This window comes from Setaria viridis, chromosome 6 (genome assembly GCF_005286985.2).
Source record: "Setaria viridis chromosome 6, Setaria_viridis_v4.0, whole genome shotgun sequence".
NCBI lineage: Eukaryota > Viridiplantae > Streptophyta > Magnoliopsida > Poales > Poaceae > Setaria > Setaria viridis.
Window position 1 is genome coordinate 32,252,468 of NC_048268.2, and position 16,062 is coordinate 32,268,529.

The following is a 16,062-nucleotide window of genomic DNA, read 5'->3' on the forward strand; positions in this document are numbered from 1 at the left end:
GTACGACGATGAAACTGAACAGTTCTTCATGATTAGTGGCCTAGCGGGGCTATGGTTGGATGGTTCGTGGTTGGTTTGGGCACTGGATGGAATCTGGTGTTTGGTTTTGGTTGGCCTCGGTTGTCCGGATGGAAACCGAGGAGATATTGGTCAAGGTGTTGGAGTACTCTCACTTAGTAACCAGGATGCTTTCGTTGACTTTAGGAAGTTGGCTTAAGAGCGTGTCAAACCTGAGTTGTCCTTCCTTGATTTCAGCCACATGTTATATTTTTACTACACTTGCGGAGTACATCTAGATACTCACCGTTTTTCCTTTCAACCCCTGCTATATCTCTTCTCTTCCCCCTTCTGCTATTTAGAAGCTGGAGACGAAGTGGAGTACCAAGAAGATGATTGGCTTCGACCCTGATGCTCCGTACTAGGATGGTGATTCCCGGATGACTGCTCGTAAAATAATGGAAGACTCACTTTTCGCTGGACGTTCTCCATGTATGTTTTATTTTAGACCCCCCGTTCCTTTTGTAATGAATTCTATTGTTTATGTATGATATTGTAACGATACATTGATGAAGTCGCCGCATATATAAATAAACTATCCTGGTGTGATAGTTATGCATTTGGTTTTGTCCTTATAAAATCGGGTGTGATAGCTATGTAATGGGATAGGAGGCTGCAATGAAAGCATGCAAGTGTTAAAGAGATGGAAATTATCATGTGTAAATGTTTACATGATGAGTTCTTCGAATAAAAGACTTGTATCTTCGTCGTTTGTTCTGTACCTCCCGATGACCCTGATCATCTCACACACGTAATAGCCACAGCGCAAGGTGTTGACGGTAGTTAAGTACCAAATATGACCGTCAATATACTCTAAAAATAAAGGAGAACTAATATTTCTTACCCACATATTTTATTATAATAATGCAGTTCCACTTGTCCTTGGAGATTATTTGAAAGCAGAAGTTTATCAATAAAGAAAGAAGAAAACACATTCTATGGCGAAGAAGCACAACTCCAACCAATAAGGGATCACCATTGTAGGAAGCACATGGATCAAAGGGCCCACAAACCGGCCAAAACCGCCACAACTTCTCAGGAACCACTGTGCACTGGGTTAAGGAGCCACCTTGCCAAAGGCGGTGGCGAGCGGGGCCACCAGGGGGTCGGTCGCCGCCCTTGCCTCCTCTTGCCCCCTGGTTGCCACGTGTTGACAGTTACCGCCGTGGTTACACGGTTGTGGATGATTCCTTAAAGATTCCTTGGGAGATTTTCCTCCAAGCTGTTATAAATAGAGGAGTGTGCTCTCACTTCCTACATATACCAAGAAGCGACCACTCTCTCTTGTATTCTTTAGTCTATAGGTTGGATTTTTAGGCTAAGGGAAGCTCTACTCTTTGGTTCCACCTCTTGGAGTTTTGGCTATGACTCTTGTATCCTTTCCTCCTTGTAAGACTTTATGCTTTATAATAGAGTTATCTTTCTTATATATTGTTGTGCTCGGCTTATATGCTATCTTGCTAGTCATATATTTATGTGCTATCTTACTAGTCCTATACCCTTTCCATAGTTTATATTTACTCCATATGCAAAGCATGGTTAGGCTAGTCGATATAAGCCACGTCATCAATTCAAATGATCATATTGGTTGCTCTGGCCCTATGCTTGTCTATCCGGAGGGCGGAAGTCCTAGGAGGGCTGGAGTATTATTTAGTAACACAGGCACGGTGCCTGAGTTATCTAAATGCCGTTGGGTGCGGGTTTGCCCCACGGAATGTAGGGGTAGGTGGCAGGTGGTGAAGCCCTGTTAGTACTCTGGTTTTATTATCTTAATATAATTGAGTCCTTAAGTATAAAAAATTGAGACGGCCAAAAGAAATTGTCACGATGAAAATGGAAAAAAGATAAAAGCAAGAATGGCGCAGATATCCATGTATACAAAATTTTTTAAAGGTTATGCATATAAAAAATGAACCTGTACGGATGGGAACCATGCTGGAATCGGGCGGAAATGGGTAATGAAAATCGAGATGACCATCTGCAAGACCATAACATATCTAGGGCCAGCATTATTTAATAGTTAGATAGCTATGGTGGTGTTTGAATCCACCTGCTAGATAGTACTGCTAATAGATAGTAAGATAGTTGGTTTTAAATTATTAGCACGCTCCAACTAGCTAATAGACTAATTATTAGCAGGGTGGAGTGCTAATAGTTAGCAGATCCGTTTGGATCTCCACCTGCTAACTATTATACCGAAATGTGGCCTTACGCACGGGACAAGAAGAAAAATTAGCAACTAAGCAAGTGTGACTACTCCTGTTGCATTCAGTTGAATTGGGGCGGTTCAGTCTATATGTGTCGCCTCGTGCCCTCGTGTGACTCTTGGGCTAGGTTAACTAGCAAGATTTTCTGACCCCCTATTCCGGATTGCGAGCTGCAGTAAATCTTCATCTCATTAGATGAAGGTAGTAGAGATTCACGCTAGACACGTTGCAGTAAAAGATCTCAGCGTCCCGGCCCATGCATCCTGTGCAGAATTATTGCTGGCTTCACGTGTCCGTATTCTGAGTAGAGCTAAAAATGAAAACTTTTTCGTCTCTTGCATTAAAAGTATTTCGCTCGCCGTAAAGCAAGAGCAGCATACACTAGACGACGCAGCTGCGCGCCAGGCCGGCTTCGGCTTGATCAAAAGCTTGAAGCACTGTGTATAAAGCCGGCCAGAGGGTGGGTGCTCCGGTCCGGCACGCTCCCGCCCCGCCGACGACGAGAGGAGCTAGCCTGCTTGCTAGGTATGTATGGGAGTCTCTGTTTCTCATCTCTGGGACCTTGCATTTGCTTTCGTAATGATCTGCTAGCTGCTCCGTCATCGATCTCCATCGTTCAGATCACAAGCTAGCGCGTGCATACAATGCAATACAAGTTGGGTGCTGATTCGTTTGGTTTCCTTGTCTTAATTCCAGGATCGGAACGAAGGTCACCGATCCATCTCCGATCCCCCACAACCGCACCTTCAACAAACAATGGCGGGTGGTGGTGGGGTGTCTGAGTGGGAGAGAAGCATATTTGACTGCTTCGAGTCCTCTGTGGTACGCTTGCGTGTGCCTTGCGGCGGAGCGGGCAATGGCTTCGTTGTTTTTGGCCGTGGAAACACACGTCTGATCATGACCTGTGAGCATGTCGTGCATGGGCTTCCCCTGGGTACCCGCAACATAATGGTGTCTCGCTCCGAGCCATATTTGACCGCACAATCTACTCCTGCCACACTGCTCTTTGTTGACGAGGCTAGGGACCTTGCCTTGTTGCGGGTTGATGCTGTGCAGTGGGATCCCTGCAATGTTTTGGCCTTCTTTGAAGCCGCACCCACTAGCCCAGGGATGGATGTTGTCTTACTTTCATTCTTCCACATGGGTCCTTTAATCGTATTGCGCCCAGGGACATTCGCCGGCAAGATAATGTAAGGACCGACTAGAGTTTTTAATTACTTGCATTATTACGTACTGTACCATGCATGCATATGATTACTTGTGTGCATGCATATGTTGACTCTTGAGTTTTTGTTTTGTGTCTCCATGGCATCATGCAGAGGACCCCACCGACTACTAGTCCTCGGAACGCTGAACGTGAAATTGTTCGCTCCAACTACACAGCTAAGCCGGGAACACATCAGGTGCACCTGTTTTGTTGGCAAGAGATCATTTGGTGGTTGGAGTGCATTCCGAAGGTGCAAGAGCTAGGATGCAAGTTTTCTGTTTCAGTCCCAACTATAAAGGCGGCTCTACGAGGGTGGCTTCGAATCGCAGATGTAAGAGTTACAAACCTCGTAATAACAGTACAAAATTACATATAGTAACTCTCGTTCAAGCTAGGTTACAGATTGTGACATTTGCATTGTTTTTTCTACATTTGCTAGGAAAATGTTTCAATACTGGCCATGCTAGCGAGAATTCACTAAGCAGAGCAGAGAACTGACTTTCGATGCGCCCCCTTTTAATCCCGGTTTAAAGTAGGCCCGGTATAAAGGGGGTGTGCGGAGCTTTACTCCCGGTTGGTATTTGCAACCAGAACTAAAAGTCACCTTTTGTCCCGGTTTAAAAATCAGCCACCCGTGGGGGACCCTTTAGTCCCGGATGAAAAAATCAGCTACCCGTGGGAGACCCTTTTGTCTCGGGTGGTAAGAATAACCGGGACTAAAGGTCACCCTTTTAATCCCGGTTGGTGTTACCACTCGGGACTAAAACTCACGACACCAACCGGGATAAAAGGGTCCCTCACGGGCGGCTGAAAAAGAACTAAAGTCCTCGGACCCTTTTATCCCGGTTTGTAACACCAATCGGGATAAAAGGGGATCTTTTATCCTGGTTGGTGTTTCCAACCGGGATAAAAGGGTCCCCCACGTGTAGCTGGGACAAAACTAAATCATTTAGACCCTTTTATCCCGGTTGGTGTTTCCAACCGGGATAAAAGGGTCCCCCACGAGTTAGTATAAAAGGATTGGATCCCCTATATAGTTAGATGTGGTGTGTAGGTGGGATGGCAAGGAAGGTACACGCGAGGCTTGAAGTCGTGGGTTCGAATCCCACGAACCGCGCACGCGCATATTTCGCGTGAAAATCGCGTGACTTGTGACTTGCGCGTGTGGGGTGGGGAGGCCCCTTGGGAATTTATTTATTTTTCAAATTTTTTTGCAAAACCATTTATCCCGGTTGGTATTACCAACCGGGACTAAAGGGTGTCTTTAGTCCTGGTTGAGGGACCCGGGATAAAAGACACCCCCCTTTTATCCCGAATGCTTTATCCCGGATAGTTTTTCGAGAGATTTGCACCCTTCCAACCGGGACTAATACTCAGTTTTCTACTAGTGATTGTATGAGGCACAAGCACGTGCCAATAAAAGAGGTAAGGTCTATTTTATTTCAGTTTGGGGTAGAGAAGGCCCTCCTTCAATTTTTCAAAATTGTAATGCCTTCCAAAGATCGAATTGGTCTCTTGGGGAGTTAACGTTGGCTCTTAGGAAAAACAAACATACAGATGCTCACAGTGCAGTTTAAATCTGGACAGGTTCGCGGTGCTCGACTTGTGCTGTGGTTTTCTACTCTGGGGAGGAGCCAGCTAGCCACGATCGACGTGAGTTCTCACTTCTGAGGGAATGATAAGGCGTCTCAAAGTTGCAGGATGACCCGTCATGTGTTTGTGTTAGGTGCCTGTGTAGAACCAAGTGATGTATGTCTAAGCTAGTAGTGTGTTTTGTGTCAGTATCTAGATGTCAGGACAGCTCAGCTGAGTCCAGTGTTGTTGCTATTGTTGTGGTTGTTACTTTGTAAGCTGACTTCGTGTAGTGTGGAAAGCGTGGTGACTGGAGATTATTGACGAGTTGCTGGTGTGCCGTGTACCATTTGCTGGTCTCAATTCGGACCAACTTTCAGCCCATATGTGGTTCTACCTCAGCAACACTAAGCATAGATCATCACTCCAAGAGCCATAGAGGTGATTTTCACATAACAGGGAAGACATCCTCAACCAGCATTCATCATGCTCAAAACTTACCAGGGAGATTTCAACCACAAGTACCATAACTAGCCGCTTCTGCTTTAGCGAGATTTCAACCACAAATACCATAATTAGCCGCTTCTGCTTTAGCAAGATCTTAACCACAACTACCAGAACCACCCGCTTTTGCTTTGGCCTTTGGGGCCAGGAAATGATGACATGGCAAGGTAGGGTAGAGTTGGGTGGTGCTGTGCTTACGGCTGAGCTGATAAAGTTACATCAAATTCTCAAAATATTCTTTAAATTTAAGTCATAAACATGCATAGGAAATCTCTACTCACATGGTGTGTTTCATGGTTCAAATTTAACAGGTTTGCTACCAAATAGAAGTCTACGAAACTAAGCCAGATTTGCTATTAGGTAGGGGCATGGAGATCATAAACTAAGAATCCAATAGCTCAAATTAGATAGGTTCTTGGCAAATTTGGGGTTCGGGACTGAGATGCATTAAGGTCACATTTCAATCGTACGTTGCACCGACAAGCGCCAAGGGCAGTGGTACCCTGCTGCGAAGATAGGACCAACGTGGCTCAGGCACAGGCCATCTGTTAATGAACAATGTATTAATAGTCAATCAATGAATTATTTTATAAAACAAAGCAAGCAAATCGCATCGAGGAACTTCAAAGAATTACCTGTTTGGCTTCTTGTAGCTAGCCTCGTCAACATCAGACCTATGAAGAGCACAAAAAATAAGTGAGCTGAAGATCACAAGTAGAAGCATGGAGCCACTTGACCGGCTTATGCATTGTATTTGGCTCTTAGCTTATTTAGGTACCGGAACTTTAGCTAAAGGTCGGCCAACTATCCCCTTAAGAATAGGATAAAAATCATGCAACATCTGTTCAGACATTGTAATATGCCCAAACAAGACATGTATTGCTAATATGGTTAAAAGAAAATGTAAAAATAAGAGTTTCCAACAAAAAGTAAAATGAACCAAGATAGAATCACCAAACTGACCCTATGTTTTGCAATTACCACCAAAAGTTTTGTTGGAAGAGGGGACATAATCACACTAGTCGATGAGAACCAAGTGCAATGTCCTAACACAAGAGTATCGTGTACATGAATAGTGATAGTTAAGTCTAGTAGCTCTATATAGTACTACGCATGGTTGGCTATATATATACCCCAAACTGAGCTATTGTCCCTGTGGTTAATGGAAAGAGATCTTTGGGCTAACAAATAGCACTTGCTGACTATTAAAAAAAAGATGTGTATAGGCATACCTTTCAAAAAGCCTCAACCTTTCCAGAACAATAGACCTTGGTAGATAATGTGTTTCTTCCTTACCATGGAAGTTCATGCCAATGAAATTCCCATCAAAATCAATCAGGGGGCCTCCAATACCAGCCTAGCACAGAAGCAAATTGACACGTGAACAGATAATATTTATTATTTCTAATACCATGCAAATGCAGATGCAAGTGATAATTTAAGTTGCTCATAATCTGATGCAACTATTTGTTTCAACCATAAATGAAATCAACAGTGTACCTTTGTGACTTTACAAGTGGAGATCATAAGCTCTTTGCAGTCGAGATTGCCTTCTTTGTCAGCCACTTTCCCACTTGTGGCCATTAATTTGCCTGATTCAAAGATACGTCCTACAGCTACTACCTCCATATGGGGTTCAATTTGCCTATTGTTGAATGCTGCGGTTCGAAGACAGCGGAAACCCATGACACTGACCACAGCAATATTATAACTCAAATTGTAACGTTGCAATGTCCCTTCAGCAACTTGCTTATTTGGAAGGTACACTTTAATCTGCTACGAATGAGAAAGTGAGAATTAACCAGTATCTCAAATGAACAGACAAAGAAGTACATAACTGTTTGCAGTACGAACCTTCAAGTTATCAGCAATCTTGTATTCATCAGCAGAAGTTCTAACCAAACTTGCTGAAGTCAAAACCCTTGAGGTGGATTCATTGAAGCCTATAAATATACCAGTGCAAGCAAAAAACCTTTCTTCTCCTACAAAGAAAAATTGTTGCAACCGTAGTCAGTGATGTAATAGAGAAAGCAAACATATATGAAAAAGTAAATTATCTTATGCAATCACCTTTGAATGAAGCAAGTGAGACAACACTTCGGGATATACCTGAAGCAACCTTCTTACTGAGTTTGCTCCATGTATCTTCAACAAATTCCTCTTCAAAAGTATTAATCAAGCGCATACCCCCTGGGTAAAAAAACATAGTATAACAGTTGAGTGCTAGAATAGACTGTCAAACTGTGAAACAAAATTAGTCAGAAAAAGCAAAGCAATAATTGCTCACCCTCAAGCCTAATTGGCATAGGATAATTACGGGACTTTAGATCATTTCTCACAAGCTCCGTGAAATCTGGTGCAACACGGTGAAGTGATTAATGTGGGGTTCACTGATACTATAGCTAGAAAAACTGAAAGCAATGACTGACCATCAACTGGTAATGGATTAGGATAAAGCAAGGGCCAGAGTTCCTCTTCTTCAGAATCTGGTGCATCAAGCTGAAGTGAATCAATGACCAAGTACCAGTAATGATAAACAAGCAACATTATAACATGATGACAGTGTGCACGATAATTTAATAACATTAGAACTTAAGTGGCCCGTGTTTCGGTTAAAAAAGGAAGTGACTCAGCTTGATTCACCTTCTGAAACACTCGCAAAGGATATGAAAAGCTGATTCTTACTTTCACTATCCTCATATGACCCGTGACTTCTCCCTTTAAAGTTAAACCTCGACTATGGTGAGCTGTGCCAACAATGGGACCAGCCATGACTCAAAGTTGGACCTCATCCTTAATAATCTGAACGACCCTTTGCAAGTTGCAAGCGGTGATACCCGATGTTTCCAATATATCCAAGCCCCCAAGGAGTTCAAACCAGCCTCCATAGAACTTGCCACTAACTTAATAGCTCCAGACCACCGATCAAAGAACTGCATGATGTAGGGGTGACAGGTCGGGGAGACCAAACAGTATAAACAAGAGTGACCAGACTTCTCTTGAGAAGATACAGGAGACTATGATGCGGTGGATTATCCCATCTTCCTGGTCACAGAGCAGGCAACGCTCTGGATGTGGTAGTTCCCATCGTGCTAGGCAGTCAGCAGTCCAACATTGACTATGGGCTACTAACCAGAGGAAGAATTGGCTGTAATGACCATGACTAGTATTGATAATAAGTAACCATCATCACGCAAACTCCAAAAGCCACATACCAAGACATGTATCTGTATCCGGTATCCGGTACATGGTGGATACATCACAGATACATAAGTATTGGGAAAACAAAGATTTTAATTGCTGACACATATTCGGCACTTGCTTGGTGGATACTTCATGGATAAAGCCCCGCCGCCTAGCCACAACCTAAAACTTAACGACAATAAGACTAAGGGGCTGTTTGACACCGGTAACTAACTTTAGCCCTATCACGTTGGATGTCGGATGCTAATTAGGAGGACTAAATATGAATTAATTATAAAACTAATTGTATAACCCCTAGGCTAATTCGCGAGATGAATCTATTAAGTCTAATTAATCCATCATTAGCAAATAGTTACTGTAGCACCACATTGTCAAATCATGGACTAATTAGACTTAATAAATTTATCTTACGAATTAACCTCCGTCTGTGTAATTAGTTTTATAATTAGACTATATTTAATACTTCTAATTAATATATGAAAGTTAGCCCCTGTCAGGCAAACAGGTCCTAGCACAGCACGTCTTGGAACTCACGTAAGCCAGACCAAACCACCGCACGCTTCCCCTTACTACTGCTGGGTGACCCCTACCGCCTCACGTAAGCCAGACCAGACCACCGCACGCTTCCCCTTACTACTGCTGGGTGACCCCTACCGCCCCGACTCATCAGTGAGTACATCCGGTCATCCCCATTTATTAAGACAGAGAACAAGTGCAAATTCTTCGCTTGGGCAATGATACAAATTTTTTTTCCCAAAGCAGGCATTCTAAATGTCAAGGGATGGCCTCATCAGCCGCATTGCCCACTTTGGGCCTGTTTGTTTCCACCCTCCTAAAGTTTTAGCTCCTAAAAGTTTTTAGGCACCTCCTAAAAGTATGTTTGGTTCCACCTCCTAAAAGTGACTAAAGGCAATTAATGAAGTGTAAAATACCCAAGATGCCCTTCCTCCATGCCCCTGCATGCCCCTCTACCGGCGCCGCACCGCCCCTCCGCCGGCGCTAGGCTCGTCTGTTGCCGGCCCCTGCACTGCCCCTCCGCCGACTCCGCCCCCTCCCTTCAAATCCCAGCCGCCGCGCCCCTCCCCTCCTCTTCTTCCCCGGCACCGCCGCCCCCCTCCCGTTCCTCCCTCGCCCGGATCCGGCGACGGGGGATCTGGCGGGGGAGCGCCCGGCCGGCCCGTGCAGCGGCGCAAGGGAGCGGGGGCGGCGGGGGTAGGGGTGCCGTGCGGCGGCGGCGGGCGGCGGGAAGGACGCCGCTGGCGGGGGCCGAACGGGGGAAGACGCCGGTGGCGGGCGGAATGCGGGGGCCTAGGCAGGAGGGAGGGTGAGAGAGAGAGAGGAGGACAATAAATGAGGGCAATGGGGTTCAGGATGGGCTTTAGGAGGTTTTAGGAGGGGTGGAGCTCCTAAAGAAATTGAAGCCTCCTAAAAGTTTTTAGTCACTTTTAGTCAGTGTTTGGTTCTTTAGTCACTTTTTAATCACTTTTTAGGAGCTAACATTTTAGGAGGGTGGAAACAAATAGACCTTTGCCGTAGCCGTCCAGAGACCAACTTTCGCTACTATGCCCTTTCGCCAAAGTTTGTATGGGAAACAGTAGCCATGGCCCGATGGGGCCTTTGGTGAATTTGAGACGCTTGGCTGTTTTGGCTCATTAAAATGAAAGCTTTGGAAAAGAGAAAAATGGCCTAATCACAAGCTAATTTTTTTATTCATACTATGCTTTAGTATTTGCATTTCAAAAAAAATACCAAAACATATCTGTGTCTTGGATATTTCTTGAAAATTCCGTGTATCCATATCTTTGCTGCATAGGATGACAGTTTGCATGATAATTTAATGACGTTGGATTTTAAATAGCCCAGCTTGACTCACCTTCTGAATAACTTGTAGAGGATATGGAAAGCTCCTGATTCTTGTCCCTCTCCCCAGTTGAGCTACCTAAAATATATAAAAAAAGGAAAGAAGAATAAACATAACTCAAACAATGGAATGCGCTATCAAGAGCATTAGCAGTAGATTCTCATACACAACCATGTATTTACAATGAACCAATTTCGACAAAACGTTATTACTCGTGTGCGTGTAGGCACAATTACGCGTGAAACAGAGGCCTAGTGCTTTGTTTAGGCCCTAGGCGGTAAATTAATCGCGCAAGCGGGCACAAGCACAGGCACACGGTCTGGAGAGGCGGGGAAAAAGAGTGCAGGAACCGAAAAGAGTTGCCTGGCGCACAGAAAGAATTACCGCGCCACGCCGCGCCACTGCATCTGCGCGTGGGAACCCCGTCACGGTGCCACCCCCACGTGCATATCCTCCCGCCGTCCGCGCAGTACTAACCCGTGGCTTCGAGGGGAACCCCGACCACATGTGCCCTTCCCTGCTACTGTGCCACCCAACCATCGGCGCAGCCCCGAGTCCCCTCCCCTCACACACGCATCCTCCCTACCTTCCCATGCTTTTTTTTTCCTACTTAGATGAGTTCACTTCTTTGCATAAAATTGAATTGCTCTATGTCCTACCTCTCTCACCCTGCCTCTCTCTGCTACATGCATTCATCAGATTTGGGCGATTTGGCCAATCTAAACAAAACTGTCTTGGTGTTTTCTAATTTCGTCTGAATCTGATTACTGCTCGTGTGCTTGTGCTCTGAACCTGACAAATGAACATATGAATGTATGAATTGTGATGCAAATCCACCAAGTGCTAGACAAATGCCTTCTGATCATGCTCCCAGCAGCATAAAACACAATCACTTAACCGCATTTAATCCACGTTGAGTCAACCTAGGCGCTAGGCAGTGGTCTAGTGCCTAGCACCTTTTTGAGCCTTGTAATGAACCAGTTAGCACAGATTATATGTTAGTACAGCAATAAGTTCCACGGGTAGTGTCGATTTTTTATATCATTGTCCAAAAATGCAGTATTTCATACTTCAAAGCAAAATAGGTTTATTATCCCCAATACATCCCTAATAAAAATCCACTTTATGGATAGAGGGAGCACCACAAAACTTACCTAAAGCTACAGGACAGGAATCTATAAGTGATGATTAATGATTAAAGCTGGTGAAGATGAATTTCCTGACACTAAATAATTTAAACCATTAAGAGTGATCATGCTTTAATTTACCTTCTACATTGGGCATAAGAAATTCCTGTATCTCACATGGGCTTCTTTCAATTGTGCTATCACCTCCATGCTTGATTTCAGCACTGCATCAGAAATGTAGTAAACTCATCTAGAACAAATGCACAGAGCTACCAATCCCAAATTAAAGCAAACATTGCTTCTTATGGATACAATAGTATTCAGCTACAGATGTGCAAACCAAATTGTTGTGCCAAATGAACTAGCAAGCTAGAATCAGCTCAAAAGTTTTTTGATATAGCATGCCTTATCCAGTACACACTACACTGATGTATAAATTTGGAACTTGCTTCTGGCCCAAACAACTGCAGTTGCCAATGTAGTAAGTTGTTGCTTACTTCATTTTATACATCCACTTATCTTACGTCAACTGATTCCATATTCCAGCTTGAACAGTAAAATCACAAGTAGCCCAGGTGCTTTACGGTCGTTCAGAAGTACGAACTGAACCAAGTTTAGTAAAGAAATGTGTGGGTGTACAACCTCAACCCCTAAGGTTCGAGTCCTCTTCAACTCAAATTTAGGTTCCTACTTCTTATCTACAATGCCAAGTTCCTCCTAGGAAGGCCGAGTTAATTTTTTTATATGGTCATTTGGAAGTTGCTGACATCTCAACTTCAATGTGTGTATCTACAACTGAGCATTCTCATTTAGATGCCTATCTTGTAATTCATTGTCTTTATCTGGTTATTGGTACTAGCATTAGTTGCCTTTTAGCACATTTTCACCTTTAGTTTCATTAAAAGACTTCTGTTTTTCGAGAACTAGTTGATAGCATGTGACTTTTCATCTGTTTTTAGCTTTGGGAAATGGTTTATTGGTAGGATTGAGCTTCAGGATTTCCAAGCCTAGTCTCAGACCTGGCTTGGCCCAGTGTTCAGACAGGTCTATATGAAAGTACTCCCTCCGTCCCAAAAAACAAGTCATTCTAGTTTTGTCCTAAGTTAAACTTTTCTAAGTTTAACCAAATTTATGGCGAAAAGTATTAACATTTATGACATGAAATAATTATACTACGAAAATACATTTCATGATGAACCTAATGATACTTATTAGGTATCGTAAATATTGATATTTTTTTTATATATACTTGATCAAACTTGAGAAGGTTTGACTTAGGACAAAAATAGAATGACTTGTTTTGCGATGGAGGGAGTATAGAAGGCGTACCAGAGTATCCCAGCATGGACCAAGCACTTATAAATTGTGTCCACTGGTAGGAATGGAGTCATCATCTTCTTAGAATAAAAGTTCATGCCAACAAAGCTGCCATCCAAATCAACAAGGGGCCCTCCAGCCATTGTCTGGAACAAAAAAATAATGTTAGGCTAAGCTAAGCCAAGCATGAAAAATAACAAGTTCATAAAGAAAAGAAATGTTAATGCCCCAAAAGTAAGTGCATGCATTGATAAATTATGCCACCAATATCATGAAACAATTAATTATTTCCAGTATGTTGAGAAGAGGCAAGAGAAATCAGCAGCGAACCATAGTGATTTTACACGTGGAGATCATAAGGTGTTTGCGTAAATCTCCACTGGGCTCATCATTCACTGTCCCATACAAGGCCTTCAATTTGCCTGTCTTGAAGCAACGCCCTAAAGCTACTACCTTACACCCAAAATGTATGAGGTGAGCAAAATGTGCAGCTCGAAAACCAGGGTAATGACTGATGTTGACAACAGCAACATTGTAATTTAAGTCACAGTGCACCAACCACCCATCGGCACTTCGGTTATTTGGAAGGCTCACTTCAATCTGTAACGATAAAAGCAAAACAATAGCACAGAATTATTGCCATACATTAAATAGGCAAGAAATGGAATACATAAGAAATTGCAATACCGACCATCAAGCCTGGAAAAATCTTGCACCCATTATCAATATCCAGAGATCTAACCAGAGTTGCTGAAGTTAGGACACTTGTACCACATCCCTCGTTTTTGACAACTATGCCTGTGCAGACAGCATGAATCCGATCTCCTGCTTAAGACAACACTTAAATCTTTATAACTGATGATCAGATGCAAATAAGGAAAGCTGATTTGTATAATCACCATTGAATGAAGCCAGTGAGACAACAGTTTCAGATAAATTTGAAACAACTTCTTGACTGAGTTTACTAAAGGTGCCTTGACTAGAATTACTTAAGCTGCCAAATTCCTCTTCAAAAACATTGTACAACCACAGGTTTCCTAGTCAAGGAGCATTGTACAACAAAATTATTACTGTTATAATATAATTGCATAAATACATGCAAAAGAGGTACAACTGGCAAAAGTGAATCAATAACTCGTCTTTTTTCCACTTTTGCGAGCTTTCTTCTTTTTATTCGAGCTTGAGCTGTCACATATTCTGATAGACATCTTTCCAACCCTGAAGCAGAAAGATAAGATCCCAATATTGAGTAATCATCAGCATGGGAGTTATTTGTTTTTGTTTTATTTTTGTGCACAAGTAACTCGTAAAATTGTAAACTGTTTTTATACGTTTAGGAGTGACTCTGCAGCACATAGGTATACATGTAACAGAGTAAGACAAGACAATCTAGTAAAAAACTTGGAACATCAACATGGTGCTCCAAAAATCTGCACCAGCAAAAGAAAAACTAGCCCTTTAGTTCAAATGAATCAGACCTGAAAAGTTCATATATAAGATAAATAAGGTGATTTGAACTGGAGGTACGGGCGATACTAATTTACAATGTGGGCAATGATGAAAGCAAGTTCAGAATAACTATTTATCTACTAAACGTAGCATCGTCATGGTAATGTATAAATTTGCAGCAGATTAAAAGGCCAACTAAACACCCATAATCCAACCAGATCTATAACCCTGAAAGCTATATAGATGAGCAGAATAGTTACTAATGATACACTAGCTCACAAAAGAAGCCCAAGGTAGAAATAACACAAGAAAAGTACAGATTGGCGACTTGATGTCAAGCAAAAGCGGTAATTTCTAGCAGAAGTGGATTTTGCTCCAGTGCATTTCAAGCAAAAGTACAGTATGCAACAATGAAATGGTCAGCCATATAATTAGGCAATTAGCAATAACAGTGCCCCCAGACCTTAGCAATGTCTTGATCAGTACAACTAGCAATGTGTCACAATGACATTGTCAGCAGCAAGCCAGTATATCATTTGCAATCGCAAAGAAGCCTCACTGACATGGGGCAGCGCACATGGCAATCACATATCAACTTATATGTGTTTTTTGTTCCTTTCTTGCTTGCTGTCTATAGTTCAGCAGATAGACAGGGGATGCCAAGACAGGGATGAATGACTCAGGACAGGGAGTGTCGTTTAGCAGGGGCGGACCCAGTATAGGACATGGGTGTACATGTGTACATCCAATAACTGTTGCAGAAAGATCGAATTTAGTAGGTAAAATCATGGTCAGATCCGAATACAAATACCATACGTTAGGGTTTTGGGTGTTTGATTTCGCGCAGCAGGATGGGAAGGGAGGGGAATAGGCAGGCATACCCCTGTCGGATGTTCGTCACTGGCGAAGTGCCCGTCGCTCGACGAACAACGGGCAGCGCAACTCGCCCTGTCGTCGCCGCTAGGAAAGGAAGACCGAGGCCGAGAGAGAGAGAACAGAGAAGAAGATGAGCGGGAAGGGTTAGGTTTCGGTACTCTGTTCATTCACGCCCCTTCCCTACACGGGGTTGGGTTATGCCACAGGTCGGCGTGGTGGCCCAATGGGCTTAGCCCAGTTCTTGACATGGCCTCTGGCCCGAGCATTACAAAGGATACTTAGCCAAGTTCATGTGACCCTGTAGCCGGAAAACCTATGCATCTTCCGGGAGTTTTTTTTCCAAAGGAACTTCCACTTTAAGATTCGTATGAGAATATGAACCAACACTTGCTGATCTTTTTCTTCCCCCGCTTCTTCTCCTCCGCTACAGGATGAGGTTGGCCCGGCGGCGGCGGCGGTTCGGCCGTGGCAGCGATACGACGCTTGGGTGGTGGTCGAGGCTGCCACCACCACCGGCGGTAGTGGTGGAGTTAGGGTTAGGGTTCAGGGTTTTCGGGGAGCTCCAGTGTCCGTCAGGCTTAGAGGAGGAGGTCAAGGCCGGGGGGGTAGGTCTGGCGGTGGTGACAGTTGGGCCAGCTGCGAAGGTGAGGCGGCGCGAGAGCGCCGCCAGCCAGCTAGGGC

At 43.7% G+C, this 16,062-nt stretch overlaps 1 protein-coding gene across 4 annotated transcripts; it reads right to left on the reverse strand.

The window, feature by feature from the left end:
* Positions 1–5,771: 5,771 nt before the first annotated feature.
* On the reverse strand, positions 5,772–15,533 carry LOC117859577 (uncharacterized). 4 transcript variants are annotated; one of them, XM_034742709.2, is made up of 17 exons: positions 15,387–15,533; positions 14,969–15,257; positions 14,192–14,274; positions 13,956–14,093; positions 13,748–13,881; positions 13,387–13,656; positions 13,069–13,202; positions 11,881–11,963; positions 10,625–10,690; positions 7,977–8,033; positions 7,835–7,900; positions 7,618–7,737; positions 7,402–7,529; positions 7,048–7,320; positions 6,780–6,904; positions 6,183–6,221; positions 5,772–6,092 (listed from the first exon to the last, which is right to left on the reverse strand). In XM_034742709.2, the coding sequence occupies exons 3-17, from the start codon at positions 14,262–14,264 to the stop codon at positions 6,008–6,010; spliced, it is 1,791 nt and encodes a 596-aa protein (XP_034598600.1). In that variant the 5' UTR covers positions 14,265–14,274; positions 14,969–15,257; positions 15,387–15,533; the 3' UTR covers positions 5,772–6,007. The 4 variants fall into 4 exon arrangements, with proteins under 4 accessions (XP_034598600.1, XP_034598601.1, XP_034598599.1 ...); XM_034742710.2 differs by lacking the exon at positions 14,969–15,257 and having other exon boundaries at positions 7,657–7,737; XM_034742708.2 differs by lacking the exon at positions 14,969–15,257.
* Between the last annotated feature and the right edge of the window lie 529 nt (positions 15,534–16,062).